The 13538-nt window shown below is 53.8% G+C and overlaps 5 protein-coding genes across 5 annotated transcripts; 4 read left to right on the top strand and 1 right to left on the bottom strand.

Annotated features, from left to right (window-relative positions):
• Positions 1 to 387: 387 nt before the first annotated feature.
• A1O7_08735 (uncharacterized protein) lies at positions 388 to 2697 on the bottom strand (the record flags this gene model as incomplete). The annotated part of the gene is made up of 1 exon (XM_007762725.1): positions 388 to 2697. One exon carries the CDS (start codon positions 2695 to 2697, stop codon positions 388 to 390), a length of 2310 nt encoding a protein of 769 aa, XP_007760915.1.
• A 680-nt stretch (positions 2698 to 3377) lies between these two features.
• Positions 3378 to 4435, top strand: A1O7_08734 (DNA-directed RNA polymerase II subunit RPB3; the record flags this gene model as incomplete). Its single annotated transcript, XM_007762724.1, has 2 exons — positions 3378 to 3461; positions 3515 to 4435. The coding sequence occupies 2 exons, from the start codon at positions 3378 to 3380 to the stop codon at positions 4433 to 4435; spliced, it is 1005 nt and encodes a 334-aa protein (XP_007760914.1).
• Positions 4436 to 5459: 1024 nt separating this feature from the next.
• Positions 5460 to 7949, top strand: A1O7_08733 (transketolase; the record flags this gene model as incomplete). The annotated part of the gene is made up of 7 exons (XM_007762723.1): positions 5460 to 5513; positions 5570 to 5618; positions 5673 to 5766; positions 5945 to 6029; positions 6080 to 6374; positions 6421 to 7784; positions 7836 to 7949. The coding sequence occupies 7 exons, from the start codon at positions 5460 to 5462 to the stop codon at positions 7947 to 7949; spliced, it is 2055 nt and encodes a 684-aa protein (XP_007760913.1).
• A 982-nt stretch (positions 7950 to 8931) lies between these two features.
• A1O7_08732 (uncharacterized protein) lies at positions 8932 to 9977 on the top strand (the record flags this gene model as incomplete). Its single annotated transcript, XM_007762722.1, has 6 exons — positions 8932 to 9141; positions 9209 to 9298; positions 9348 to 9361; positions 9430 to 9723; positions 9774 to 9909; positions 9963 to 9977. 6 exons carry the CDS (start codon positions 8932 to 8934, stop codon positions 9975 to 9977), a joined length of 759 nt encoding a protein of 252 aa, XP_007760912.1.
• Positions 9978 to 10796: 819 nt separating this feature from the next.
• On the top strand, positions 10797 to 13176 carry A1O7_08731 (uncharacterized protein; the record flags this gene model as incomplete). Its single annotated transcript, XM_007762721.1, has 2 exons — positions 10797 to 12964; positions 13020 to 13176. The coding sequence occupies 2 exons, from the start codon at positions 10797 to 10799 to the stop codon at positions 13174 to 13176; spliced, it is 2325 nt and encodes a 774-aa protein (XP_007760911.1).
• Between the last annotated feature and the right edge of the window lie 362 nt (positions 13177 to 13538).

Below are 13538 nucleotides of genomic sequence, written 5' to 3'. Positions count from 1 at the left end.
CCCCGAAACCGGTGCATCCCCGTTCTCTACCACGGTAGGTACCGATCAGCGGAAAGGAAGTTTCTACTGTGGTCGCACGGGGTCAAATGCTAATCTAGATATACGTGGAACCACCTCAAAGACAAGCCGATACGTCAAGGTAGTTGGTCAACAGGACGTTACGATTCATTGCTCATTTTCATTGCAGACTATCGTCCATGCACACTACCATCGTCGCCAGACTGATTGATCGTCCTCTTTAGAAGACGGCACCTGCGCACTACTCTGTGCCGTTCTGCGTCACTGTTGGAATGGCTTTTCGTGGGCATTATTCTCTGCTCATTGCCACTCATTACCCTCACTGCTCTCGTTGTCCTCATTACACTGTTTTTGCCCCATGGTCCCGCCTTAGGATATGACAAACATGGAAAAAAGATACACGAGCGCCACCGTCGCTGGCCGGGTATCGCTGGAAAGGGACAGAGTGCGAAAGATACTGGTGTTAATGCAAGACGCCGCCGCGTTGCTCGCGCTCGCAGAGGCTGCTCTGCTGACGCTGGTCATCGGCGGAATGGTTGTCGCCGTGAACACTCCCGTGGGGAGACTGGTGGAGGGTTGCGGTCTCGAGAGGTGACCGCCGGTACTGGATCTGGGGCTTGAGGGTCTGGAACTGACGCGGATGGTCGTGCTGTTACTGGCGGTCAAGGTTCCCGATCCGGCTGGGTTGGACAATACCTGCGTTGGCGAGGCTGTTTCGGGAAGTGGAGCGCTGGTGATCATGCTGACGGGAGGCGTCCCAGGGGAGCCTGCCCTTGTGGCGATCCCTGGATCTGGTGGTTGCCAGCCACTGGCCTGGTCGTAGAGGACGCCGTTGATGATGACGCCAGCGTTGTTTGCCAGCATGTTCTTCTGATCTGTATTGCAGGTGCTATCGACCGCACGGAGGTAGCATGTCGGATCTGCCATTGGAGGAGCCACATTCTGATACGTCGCATTCGCGTCACAGCAGGACGAATATGTTGACGGATCGACGGGAAGACCCATGCTGATATCGGTCCCCTCAATGATTCGTGAGAAGATGGTGAAGGCCGTCTCTGGCTGATATGCCGGTACTAAGTGGCCGGCATCGTAGATTCGGCTGAAGCTCAGGTTTCCAAACTCGCGAACCACTCCCCCAATATAACTGCTGTTGGCCACGATTGGTGCATAGCCTGCAGTGTACCAGCGCGCGTAGGTTGAGCCGGCGGCCCCGGCGATGGCGAAAGAGACCGCTTCGCCACCCAGCCAGTTGCAGATATAATCTCTGTCTCCATAGATGAGTGCGACCCTAACACCAGAGTCGAGCAGGCCGACCAAGTCCTGGATCATCCCATCTCGTGCATAATCTCCGGTCGTGTTGAATGCCTGGAAAACCGCTATCGAGTCTTGCGTATAGTTGACGGGCACACCAAGTGCTTCCTGCACGGGCAGTTGGTTGAGATACTCCAGATACAAAGCGTTGGGAAAGGGATCCAGCACAGCTTGGGAGATATCATAACCAGACCGTCCTGATGTAGTGTAGGGACCGACCACGTAAGACTGGCAGTAGGACTGTGCCTGCGAGCACACTTGGTTGACCACAGCATCATTTCCCAAGCCCAGCGGATCGAGGCTCGCTTCCAGCGCTCTGCAATTAGAAGTCTGTTGCTGACAACCATTTGCATTATTGAATGCACTGAGGGCATTCAGCTCTTGCAGCTGCGAGATGGCCTCAATGTCATAGCTATTCTCGTACGCAAACTTTGGGTGAAACGGAGTCTGGGTAAACAAGTCAATCCAGCCATTGATGATGCCAAGCGACTTGAGCGTGACGTCGATGGTACTGTTTGCGAACTGGACGTCTGTTCGCCGCCGAGCATTCTGGCTTTTGAAGAATTCTCCTGCGGCTGGACCGTACTTGCCACCGTAGGATTCCGTGAAAAGGTGGATCTCAGCAGTCGACTCCGCAGCCTGTGAGCGCAACGCGGTGTTGTACTGCGGGAAGGAAGTGAGGAACGTCTGCAGAAAGTGCCACAGGGAATGTGCGGCGGCCTGGGACGTGTTTGCGCTGAAGGATGGGTTTCCTGACCCGAAAGTGCCGTTGAGGAACGTGTAGGCGGGTTGTGTATCAGGGCGACTTGTGGGCGGGGAGGTAATGGTCTCGTCCAACAAATTCAAAGACGAATTCGTCAGGACATCATATGAGAAACCGACCTGAACAGGTTGATCGATGAAGACGATGTTGCTGCTTCGATCCCAGCCCCAATCTCGTGCGGTCGTGCCCAACTGGCCATTTGCGATCTCGACAACCTGACACGGACCAACTTCCTGAAAAAGACCAACCATACTGGAGGACCCAGGCCCGCCATTGATAAAAATCGACAATGGAGCTGTCTCAGGCAATTGCCGGGCCTCGATGAACCAGAAGAAGGTGTGGATGGAGTAATTCCCCTGAGTGGGATCCAATATGTTCGGCGGTAGCTTGATGTAGCCCGCGAACTGCTGCTGAGTCGCGAAGACTGTTGTGCAAGTCCCAGGAGGGACCGCTTTGTAGCTGAGAGTGACATTTGGGCTGATTGGAGAAGGAAGTTCGATTATGGCTTTACTGCCAGGCAGGGGAGGAAACTGCTCGACGGTGGTGGAAATCCATGCAGAGAGGCTGAGAAGTGAACGTTTCAGCCGCCGCGTCCATGATGCCATACGCTACGTAGAAGTCCACTGATGACTCCAACTGAGTTCTGTTGCAGCAATAATCGCATCTGGCTGAGCTGTTACTTGGAGGTCGGAACCGAACGTCAGGCGAGGCCTTGCGCCCGGGGATCGTTAGTGCTGGAGCAGGCTGAAAGATGATGCCCAACGAATGGATTTATTTCAGGGTTGGGTCCGGTACTTGTTTCGCACTTTCAAGATGAGGGCTTCGCAGTATAATGCTCGGTTGACAAGAAGGCGCTGAGCATTGACTCGCTGAACCAAGGCGATGTGAACTTAACGAGCGTGAAGTTGTTGGAGGAGCAAAGAGAAGGCCCGAAATTGATGAATATGTGGTGGTGAGACTGACAATGGTGGTATTGCTGTGGCCGCAAAATGCAGCCGCCATTTTCGGTTTAGTGCAGTGGACTACGTAGCGCGCGCGTGGCACGACGATCTTCCAGCCACAAAGCGCTGACTGGTCCACGACTCATCACGTGATTTAAGTTTCACGTGACTGCGCCTGTGAGGACTCGATTTTCTTGAGCCCTCGATCACTTCCCTCGCATCAGCGCGCCCTTTGCTTGCGGCTCAACTCCCAGACTTTCAATCCTCCATCACTCCGGTCAGATCACCCAGGCTCAGCCTGGCTCACGAGTTTCTCCCTTGTGAGACCAGTAGAGATAGCAGTCATGGCATACAATGGCTACAACGGCTTCCATGATGATGTTATGGATGGTGTTGAAACGTCCGGATCGAAGGTTACTGTGAGAGAGGTGAGCCAAACAGCTCTTCACACGTTGGTTCTACCAGATCTGAACTTCGACAGGTTGAGAGAGATCGATGCGACTTCGTCCTGCAATCCTGCTCCCTTGCCCTTGCGAACTCCTTGCGCCGCGCCATGTTGGCCGAGATCCCGACCATCTCCATCGATCTTGTTGACATCTCAATCAACTCTTCGGTCCTTCCCGACGAGTACCTCGCCCACAGACTTGGCCTCATCCCCTTAGCAAGTAAGGGCGTGGATGAGAACTTAGTTTACACAAGAGACTGTGACTGCGACAGTAATTGTGAACGTTGCTCAGTTGTCCTCCGACTCCACGCTCGGTGTGACAAGGCTGGCACGATGTTGGTCTTCGCAAGCGATCTGATCGTGAAAGAACCACGTCAAGACGGTATTGGCCAACCAATCATCCGTGATGCTAATGGCCACGGCCCATTGATTGCCAAACTGCGACATGGTCAAGAAATTCAGCTGGAATGTATCGCCAAAAAGGGCATCGCAAAAGAGCACGCCAAATGGGCGCCTACTTCTGCGATTGGCTTCGAGTACGATCCCAACAACAAATTGCGTCACGTGGACTATTGGTATGAGACCGATGCCAAGGATGAGTGGCCGGTGGACGAGCGGAACGCGACCTGGGAAGGAGATGAGTCTGCCGCGGACGCCGCCTTTGATCCTGATGCTGTCCCAAGCGCATTCTTCTTCGATGTCGAAGGCGTGGGCACCCTAGAACCGGACGACATCGTACGTGGAGGTATCGACGTCATTCAGAAAAAGCTGGCCGAAACCATTCGGGTCCTCGGAGGTGCTGACGTTGCAGGCGTCGACGGCTTGAACGGAGCTCAGAGCCCTGATGGCTACGAGCCCGCTCCAGCCGGCGCATACACTCCTTACGGCGGTCGTCTGGGCGGCGCTACTCCCTACGGCGCGACACCTTACGGTGCAGGCGGTTATGGCTCATACTAGGGACACACTGAGAATATTTCTGCACAGCGAGGCGTTGGAGGCTCGAGCGTTGCTCCTCAAACGGGCAGGGCGCTAATGAACCGGGATGGTCCTTTTTTAAAACATACAACATTGGGCGGTGAAAGGACCGGCACACCAAAAGCATATACCCAGGCGAAGGCAGGTTGCACGGGGACCAGGATTTTGATATTATCTGGAGGTCATCTCCGTGTCGTCAAGATGAACGACATGTTTCTGGAAGTGAAAGTCGCCAGGGCCGAGAAGTCGTACTGGCGATTTAGCTCCACGCGCTGAAACCATAACGAGACACGCGGAAGAGCACCGGAAACAGACTCAGAAAGTTATTGGTAAATTATGGCAAGAAGATTCGCCAGCTTGAACAGGCAAGTGGGAAACGCTCTACTGACTGGGCTTTCCGAAACGTAGTCAGCAATGCGTGGGCACATTGCTGCCGTAATCAGGCACACGTGGTCGGGTGGGAAGCGGCGGACTTGTTTGGATCAACGACTGTGATAGGCACCGCAACCATGACTGCCCATGAGGTCGATTCCTTGTTCTGTTTCTTGTGCATGATTGTTGCAGACTGCGACTGAGCTGGCTGATTGCAGACTATTTAGTCCTCGCGGGACCCCGGGGCCCATGAACTCAACACTAAGGTAAATTCATTTTTTCGACATTCGAGACGCACAACTTCTGCTACGGTGGGGGACGAGACAGAAAACAGCAGCCGAACCGTCGGAGCACAGAGGCATCCCGCCAGTCACGAAGCGAGTTTGAGATTTGAGGTCACTTTTCGAGGACCCTGACTTGTCGTTCATCCCACCAAAGCATTGCCCCGCCACGCCCGCCAGCGCCCGGCGTCACTACTTGCAACAGCAGTGGCATCACCGTATTAGCCTCAATTGAGCCAATTCCGACAATCAACAGCTCCCAAATTTTTCTCAACAGCAGCTTCTTCATTTCCAAATTCCTCCCTGTTCCCAATCCAACTTCTCTATCCACATTCACCCGTCAAACCGTCACAATGGGGTACAGTGATCTCGATTGGAAGGCTATCAACACCATCCGGCTCCTCGCCGTGTGTTGCCCTGCCCCTCGTCATGCTTCAAAGATTTCCTGACTGTTGTCATTCAGGTCGATGCCACTCTCAAAGCCAACAGCGGCCACCCGGGTGCGCCCATGGGTAAGTCCATACAAGTCGACTTCTTGTGCGACACCGCTGACGGATGCTGTGAAGGTATGGCTCCTGTGGCCCACGTCCTCTTCAACAAATTCATGACCTTCAACCCCAAGAACCCTGAATACATCAACCGAGATCGATTCGTTCTATCGTGAGTACCCTCATACAAGACGATCATCTACATCTGGGCAAAGAGATGGACAGGAACCAGAGCCCTCTCAAGCTGCTCTCGTGTGGAGCAAGACCACTTGCGTCTGCGCTGGATGCTGGACTTCCTCGCTCGAATACAATCAACATAAACAGGAAGTCCTCCCACTAACCCATCCCAGGAACGGCCATGGTTGCATGCTCCACTATGCTCTCCTTCATTTGTTCGGTTACGCGGTCTCCATGGATGACCTGAAACACTTCCGAGTTCGTCTACCCTCCCTAGCTGAATACTGACCGAAGCTAATCCAGAGCAGCAAGTCGACAGCATAACCCCGGGCCACCCGGAAGCTCATGACACTCCAGGTATCGAAGTTACCACGGGTCCTTTGGGCCAGGGATTCAGCAACGCAGTCGGTCTGGCCATTGCCCAGGCACACACCGCCGCTGTCTTCAACAAGCCCGGCTATGAACTGGTCAACAACTATACTTACACTTTCTTCGGCGATGGCTGTGCCATGGAAGGTGTTGCAAGTGAAGCTGCTTCCACTGCTGGACATTTGCAGCTTGGTAACTTGATCGCTATCTATGATGACAATCACATCTCCATTGGTAAGGTCTTGCTCGAATGAACGCTCACTCTTGCTGACGATCGTAGATGGTGACACCAAGTGCGCGTTCACTGAAGATGTCGAGAAGCGCTTCGAAGCCTACGGTTGGCACGTCCAGCACGTCAAAGACGGCGATCATGACCTAGAGGGCATTGAAGCCGCTATCGCAAAGGCGAAAGAGGTCAAGGACAAGCCTTCCATGATCAAACTGACGACCACGATCGGTTTCGGTTCGAAGCTGCAAGGCACCGGTGGTGTGCACGGAAACCCTCTCAAAGCTGACGACGCTGCGCAAGTCAAGCAGAAGTTTGGCTTCAATCCCGAAGAGTCCTTCGTCGTACCCCAGGAGGTCTATGACACGTATCACAAGCACGCTGCCGAGGGTGCTGCCGCCGAGCAAGCTTGGAATGATCTCTTCAAGAAGTACTCAAGCGAGTTCCCGGAGCTGGCCAAGGACTTCAGCCGTCGTCTGACCAGGGCCCTGCCCGAGGGATGGGAGAAGAGCTTGCCGATCTGGAAGCCGACCGACTCCGCAGTTGCGACAAGAAAGACATCCGAGAAGGTCCTCGAGAGCATTCACGAAGCGGTTCCTGAGCTGCTGTCAGGCTCTGCAGATCTGACTGGCAGCAACAACACCCGATGGAAGAACGCGGTTGACTTCCAGCCACCAAATCTCGGTATCGGTGAATGGTCTGGTCGCTACCTGCGATACGGAGTGCGGGAGCATGCTATGGCTGCCATTATGAACGGTATCTCTGCTTATGGCACCCTCATCCCAGCTGGTGGTACCTTCTTGAACTTTATGTCATACGCTGCCGGCGCTGTCCGCCTGTCGTCACTATCTCACCAGCGAGTCATCTACGTCGCTACCCATGACTCCATCGGTTTGGGTGAAGATGGTCCTACCCATCAACCGATCGAGACCTTGGTGCACTTCCGAGCTCTTCCCAATATGATGGTCTGGAGACCTGCCGATGGCAACGAGACTTCAGCAGCTTATTACATGGCACTCACTTCCAAATCCACGCCCTCAATCCTTGCTTTGACACGGCAGAATTTGCCTCAGTTGGAGAACTCGACACTCGAGAATGCCATCAAGGGCGGTTATGTTGCAATCGAAGCCGAAAATGCCGATATCACCCTCGTTTCAACTGGTTCAGAGGTCGGCATCTGCGTGGACACAGTCAAAGTCTTGAAGGATCAGCACAATCTCTCTGCACGTGTGGTCTCAATGCCTTGCACGGAAGTCTTTGATGCCCAGCCCAAGGATTACCAGCTCAAGGTCATTCCTGATGGCATCCCAGCCTTGTCAGTCGAAGTCATGTCCACCCTCGGATGGGAGAAATACTCGCACGAGCAATTCGGTCTGAACCGATTTGGTGCTTCCGGCCCCTACAAGGATGTCTACAAGGTAAGACTTCGCCTCCCACCTTCTGGTGGCTATAACAACTAACGTGGGCAGAAATTTGAGTTTACCCCTGAAGGCATTGCCAAGCGTGCTGTTGCGACTGTCGACTTCTACAAGGGCCTCAAGCCTCGATCGCCAATCAATCGTGCCTTCCAGCAACTCATCTAAACTGGTGATGGCAAGCGGCGTGCGGAAGTTGGAGCGATGCGAGCATACTCGTCCATACAAGGATAAGATAACATTAAGAGCACGGATTGTGTGGTTTTGCCAATTGAACCATCCGGCGAGCCTCTGGGGGCAGGGCCATGCGGAGTCTCTCCGTGCACGGCTCTGGTGTTAGGTATATAGAAGAGTCGAAAACAAGCCATAAGACATCACTGTTCAATGATGAGGCTCTTCCTGGACCCCATCTCGCTTCAGCTTCAGCTCGGGTCAAACTACGCGAGAGGCTTGCGCTGGGAATCATCGTCGCCGGTGAAGCGGCAAACGAGGTATCAACCTGCGTGGATGGCGCGTCCGCACTTCTCCGAATTATTGTCTAGAAGCCCTTGAAGGTGCCTTGCATTTGCTGCTTGCGTAAACTTGACTTTCTTGTGACGTGTATGTATTCCGGGACCCTCGTTGTCACCTGTGTTCCCCTCGAGCACTCGCCTTTTGTGCCCCAACAACGCCTCCAGCGAAATCAAGTCAACTTTAGCCGGTGGCTTGTCTACACCCTGGTCAAAGTGTCCACAATTCTGATGTCTCCCGAGCGCAACGGTCCTGAGCAGACGCTTGTGGGCAAGTGGGCATGCACCACAATGCCATCGAATTCCATGGGTGCATGCGGTCAACTCCTATGCCATCCGCCTGCTCGACTTCTCTAAGCATCACCATTGCCAGCAACGCGAGGCATGACTCGTACTCCATACCCTGTATCTTCGTCCTGCTGAGCTCTGTCGCCTTGATTCATTGTGATCTACTCCGCGTTCGGCATGTGCACCTTTTTGATATCATCTACGCCCCACTGTCGTTCTTCTTGTGTAAACCCTGCGCATTGACATTTTCCTCAAGTCCTTTCCCCCAGTGGGGCATCAACGCAGACCGCCGCTCGCAGGTTACGCATAGAGACGCACCTGTAACCATTTAATCAGCACTTCGCTAGCTAGGGATGGCCCCGTCCACGTGGGTTGTTGTCGGAGCTTCCCGTGGAATTGGACTTGAGCTCGTCCGCCAGTTGCTAGAACAAGGCAACCAGGTGATAGCAGCAGTGCGCGCACCAGAAACCGCAAACGAAATCTGGCAGCTCGCTGCACAGCAGACGAGACCAGCTGCCTGCCTGATCGAACAGTGCGATGTGACCAAGGAAGCAAGCATCGATGTGAGAGTGACCAGATAGCCTTTTCCATCTGAAGATGATGTCAGAAAGACTCTAATGCAATGAGCAGGCATTTGTCAGTGCGATCAAGAGACTGATCGACAAAGGAGTGCGGATAGAGAATATCGTATTGAACGCCGGCATATTGAAGTATCCAAATGTAAGAGTACGTCCAGGTATTGAACGCGAAATGCTAATACTACAAGCAGAGAGCTACTGAGATGTACGATCCGAAACCACTCATCCCAAACTTTATGCTGGTACAAAATGCTTATTCCGTGTCATCTCCAGATCTTTCAGTGACTTCGCCCTACATCTGCACACGAACACGATAGGTCCGATCATCATCGCACAGAAATTGCTGAAAATCAGTGGAGTGGCACCCCCTTCAAAGGTGATCTTCATCTCGTCGGACTCGGGTTCTACACAACTCTTTCGAGACCATGAAGATGGATTTGGCGCGTATGGGGCTAGTAAAGCCGCGTTGAACCAGATGCTCCGGCACATGGCTGCCGAACTCAAACGAAAAGGGAGCAAGCATGCGGATGTCTGCGTGCTGGCCATGCATCCTGGGGAAGTCCAGACGTAAGTCACGGGAAGAGAGAAGGGGAGACGGGGGCTGACAAATCTACCAGGGACATGGCCAATATCGATGTAGATTGGGAGGTCGAGGGTATTATCCACCCCCAAGAAAGCGTGACGAAGATGTTGGAGGTTTTTGCGCAGAAAGGGAAGGACGACAGTGGCACATTCTGGTGTTGGGACGGCAGGGTAAGCACAGGGAACCTCATCCTTGGTCAGTCAGCGGCTAACGATTCTACCAGAAACATCCTTGGTAACGGTTGGGGTCCAGGTCAGTCTTGATACAGTACCCAGTTCGTCTCTATGAGAAGCCGGCGCAGCGACGTCCGGGTCTTTCTTGGTCGAAGGACGATGTGATTGAGCTGTCCAGAAAGCGATGATTCGGTCTGTCCCATATTAGAGGGCCACTGCTACTGCCACTGGGGTCGCCACTCGACACTTCCAGACACCATAATTCACAACGTACTCCGTGAAGGAAAGCGCAAAGGCAGCCACAGCCGTTTAGGGAGTGGCCGTCGCACTTACCGCTTTCGGAGTAGCGTGACTTCCTCCCAAACTTTTTGATTGCCTGACATTTTGGTCTGAATTCGACCACTTCCTCGCCCATCGCCATCACCTTTTTTCCTTACCAATCTTCAGAACTCAGTTTCGTCGTTCGCATCGCCTGCTATCATTGCAGTCGCTTGCTACCCTGCCCCTTTCCCCATAAAACTGTCAAGAAACCCACAAAAAAACGTGAAAACCCTCCCACAAAACCCCAAGGTCGTGCGGTAAGTTGCTCCATGCCCGTGCCTGCGCACCCTTTTTTCCGACTTCAAAAGCTCGACGAGGCGAGGAGCGACGGCTGACGTGTATCGCAGTGCTCGACTCTAGCAACATATCTCTTACCCAGACATCAATCTCATTCCTCAGGAACGACCACCAACCCATTGCCCTTTGTTATCCTCGAATCAAACAAAGAAGTGAGCGCTCCTTGACTCCACTCTCACTCAACTGAGACGAGAGAGACATCGGTTCCTCAACCGATTGCCAGCGCAGCCTTGACCCCCGATTTTTTCTGACATCTTGCAGCCAAAATGTCTGCTACGGACGTTGCTGCTCCCGCTGCTGGCCAGAATGGCGCCACCGACGGCCCAGCGCAGAATGGCGCTCCTGCGATCGACACCAATGTCGCGCCTGCCGGTCCGGTCGACGGTGACATGCCTACTCCATTCTCTGCCACCCCTAACACCGCGCAACACTCCGCCTCGCTCTACGTCGGTGAGCTTGATCCCTCCGTCACTGAGGCCATGCTCTTCGAGTTGTTCTCCTCTATCGGCCAAGTCGCCTCTATCCGTGTCTGCCGCGATGCTGTCACCCGCCGTTCTCTTGGCTACGCTTACGTCAACTACAACAATACGGCTGATGGAGAGCGTGCCTTGGAAGATTTGAATTACACCAGCATCAAGGGTCGCCCTTGCCGCATTATGTGGTCTCAGCGCGATCCCGCTCTCCGCAAGACTGGACAAGGTAATGTCTTCATCAAGAATTTGGACGCGGCAATCGACAACAAAGCGCTTCACGACACCTTTACCCAGTTTGGCAATATCCTCAGCTGCAAGGTCGCCCAGGATGAGCTCGGAAATTCCAAGGGATACGGCTTCGTTCACTACGAAACCGCCGAAGCCGCCAATCAGGCCATCAAGTCTGTCAATGGCATGTTGCTCAATGACAAAAAGGTCTTTGTTGGACATCACATTGCAAAGCGTGACCGACAAAGCAAGTTCGAGGAGATGAAGGCCAATTTCACCAACGTCTACATCAAGAACATTGACGAGTCAGTGACCGATGAGGAATTTACCCAACTTTTCGAGCCCTATGGTGCCGTCGTCTCCGCTACCATCACTCGCGATGAGATGGGCAAGAGCCGCGGCTTTGGATTTGTCAACTTCTCCAGTCACGAAGCGGCTGCCAAGGCCGTCGATGAGCTCAATGACAAGGACTTCCATGGCAAGAACTTGTACGTTGGTCGCGCGCAGAAGAAGCATGAACGCGAGGAAGAGCTCCGTAAACAGTACGAGGCTGCCCGCATGGAGAAGGCCTCAAAGTATCAGGGCGTCAACTTGTATGTGAAGAACCTGACCGATGATGTCGATGATGACAAGCTACGCGATCTTTTCAGCGGCTATGGCACAATCACCTCCGCCAAAGTTATGCGCGAAGCGTACGAGCGCACTGCCTCTCCCGCCACAGAGAAGGACAAGGAGAACAAAAAGGATGATGCTGAGAAGTCTGGTGAAGAGGCCCAGACTGAAATCAACGACAAAGATGAGGCGAAAGATGAGGCGAAAGATGAGGCTAAGAAGGAGGCCAAGCCTGCCGGTAAGACCTTCGGCAAGAGCAAAGGTTTTGGCTTCGTCTGCTTCAGCAACCCAGATGAGGCTTCCAAGGCAGTCTCGGAGATGAACCAGAAGATGATCGGTGGCAAGCCGTTGTATGTTGCTCTCGCTCAACGCAAGGATGTTCGCAAATCGCAACTCGAGGCTAGTATCCAAGCACGGAACACCCTTCGCCAACAGCAACAAGCTGCCGCCGCTGGTATGCCACAAGGCTACATGCAGCCTACCGTCTTCTATGGCCCTGCCAGTCAGCAATTCCTGCCACCTGGTGCTCAGCGCGCTGGCATGCCTTTCCCCAGTCAACCTGGCATGGTCCTCCCGGGCATGCAAGGCGGCCGTGGACAGTTCCCAGGCGGTTTCCCGCAGCAGGGTCGCAACATGCCACAAGGTCAACAGCTCCCGCCCAACTTTGGTCTGCCTGGTCAGATGCCATTCATCCAAAATCCTGCTCTGGTGAATGGTATGTACAACAGCCCGCAAGCTCTAGCTCAGATGCAAGCCCAAATGGGTCGCGGTGCTGGTGGCCGTGGCCAGATGCAAGGCATGCAGGGCATCCCTCCCAACATGCAGGGTATGGGTGGCATGCGCGGTGGCGCGTTCCCACAGGGTGGAAGAGGTGGAATGCAGAACATGGGAGGCCCTCAAGCTGGTCCTCGTATGCCACCACAAGGCCGTGGCCAGGCTCCACCTCCCCGAGATGATGCGCCGGCTGGTGGCCTCGCCAACCTCGCCTCAATGCCACCGAATCAGCAGAAGCAGATGCTTGGTGAGGCTATCTATCCTAAGATCCAACAGATTCAACCCGAACTTGCTGGCAAGATCACTGGTATGCTTTTGGAAATGGACAATTCGGAACTCCTAGCCTTGTAAGTCGTGCCCAGCAGCCTACATCCGCCCTGCCACTTGCTAACGCCCAACCAGGATCGATGAAGAGGCTGCGCTTCGTGCCAAGGTCGAAGAAGCTCTCACTGTCTATGATGAATATGTCAAAGGTCGTCAGACTGCCGACCCGGCTGGTCCAAACGGCACGAAAGAAGAAGACGCTCCCAAAGCTGAGGGTGCCGAAGCATCTGCTTAGGCGGCCTTTGATCGACCCCGAATGTCGCTCTCTCTCGTGACACAACACTTGACCCGCAAATTGCATGACCACTGTATTTCAACTTGAGCAATATGTCTCACACCAAAAGTTTTGATACTTCCAACATCTTACTTTGAGTGCTCTGCAATGAGGCTCCATGGATGCGGAACCGGGGTGGGGGGTGTACCTGATGGCGGCGAACGGCGTCATTCTCTCGACTGTTCAGCTGGTGTCTCTCGATCGTCTCCGAGGTGGCTCCGTGATTATGAGCTTGATCTCGTTCGAGTGTATGATAGACTGGGGGCAATATGCTTTACTTTGTCACATGGTCGACCGAGCAAGTCAAAGGGGAGTGCTCTTTA

Source organism: Cladophialophora yegresii, assembly GCF_000585515.1.
Source record: "Cladophialophora yegresii CBS 114405 chromosome Unknown aczIN-supercont1.6, whole genome shotgun sequence".
In the NCBI taxonomy this organism is placed as follows: Eukaryota; Fungi; Ascomycota; class Eurotiomycetes; order Chaetothyriales; family Herpotrichiellaceae; genus Cladophialophora; species Cladophialophora yegresii.
The sequence above is the reverse complement of the archived record's forward strand: the minus strand, read 5'-3'. Positions and strand labels throughout refer to the sequence as shown.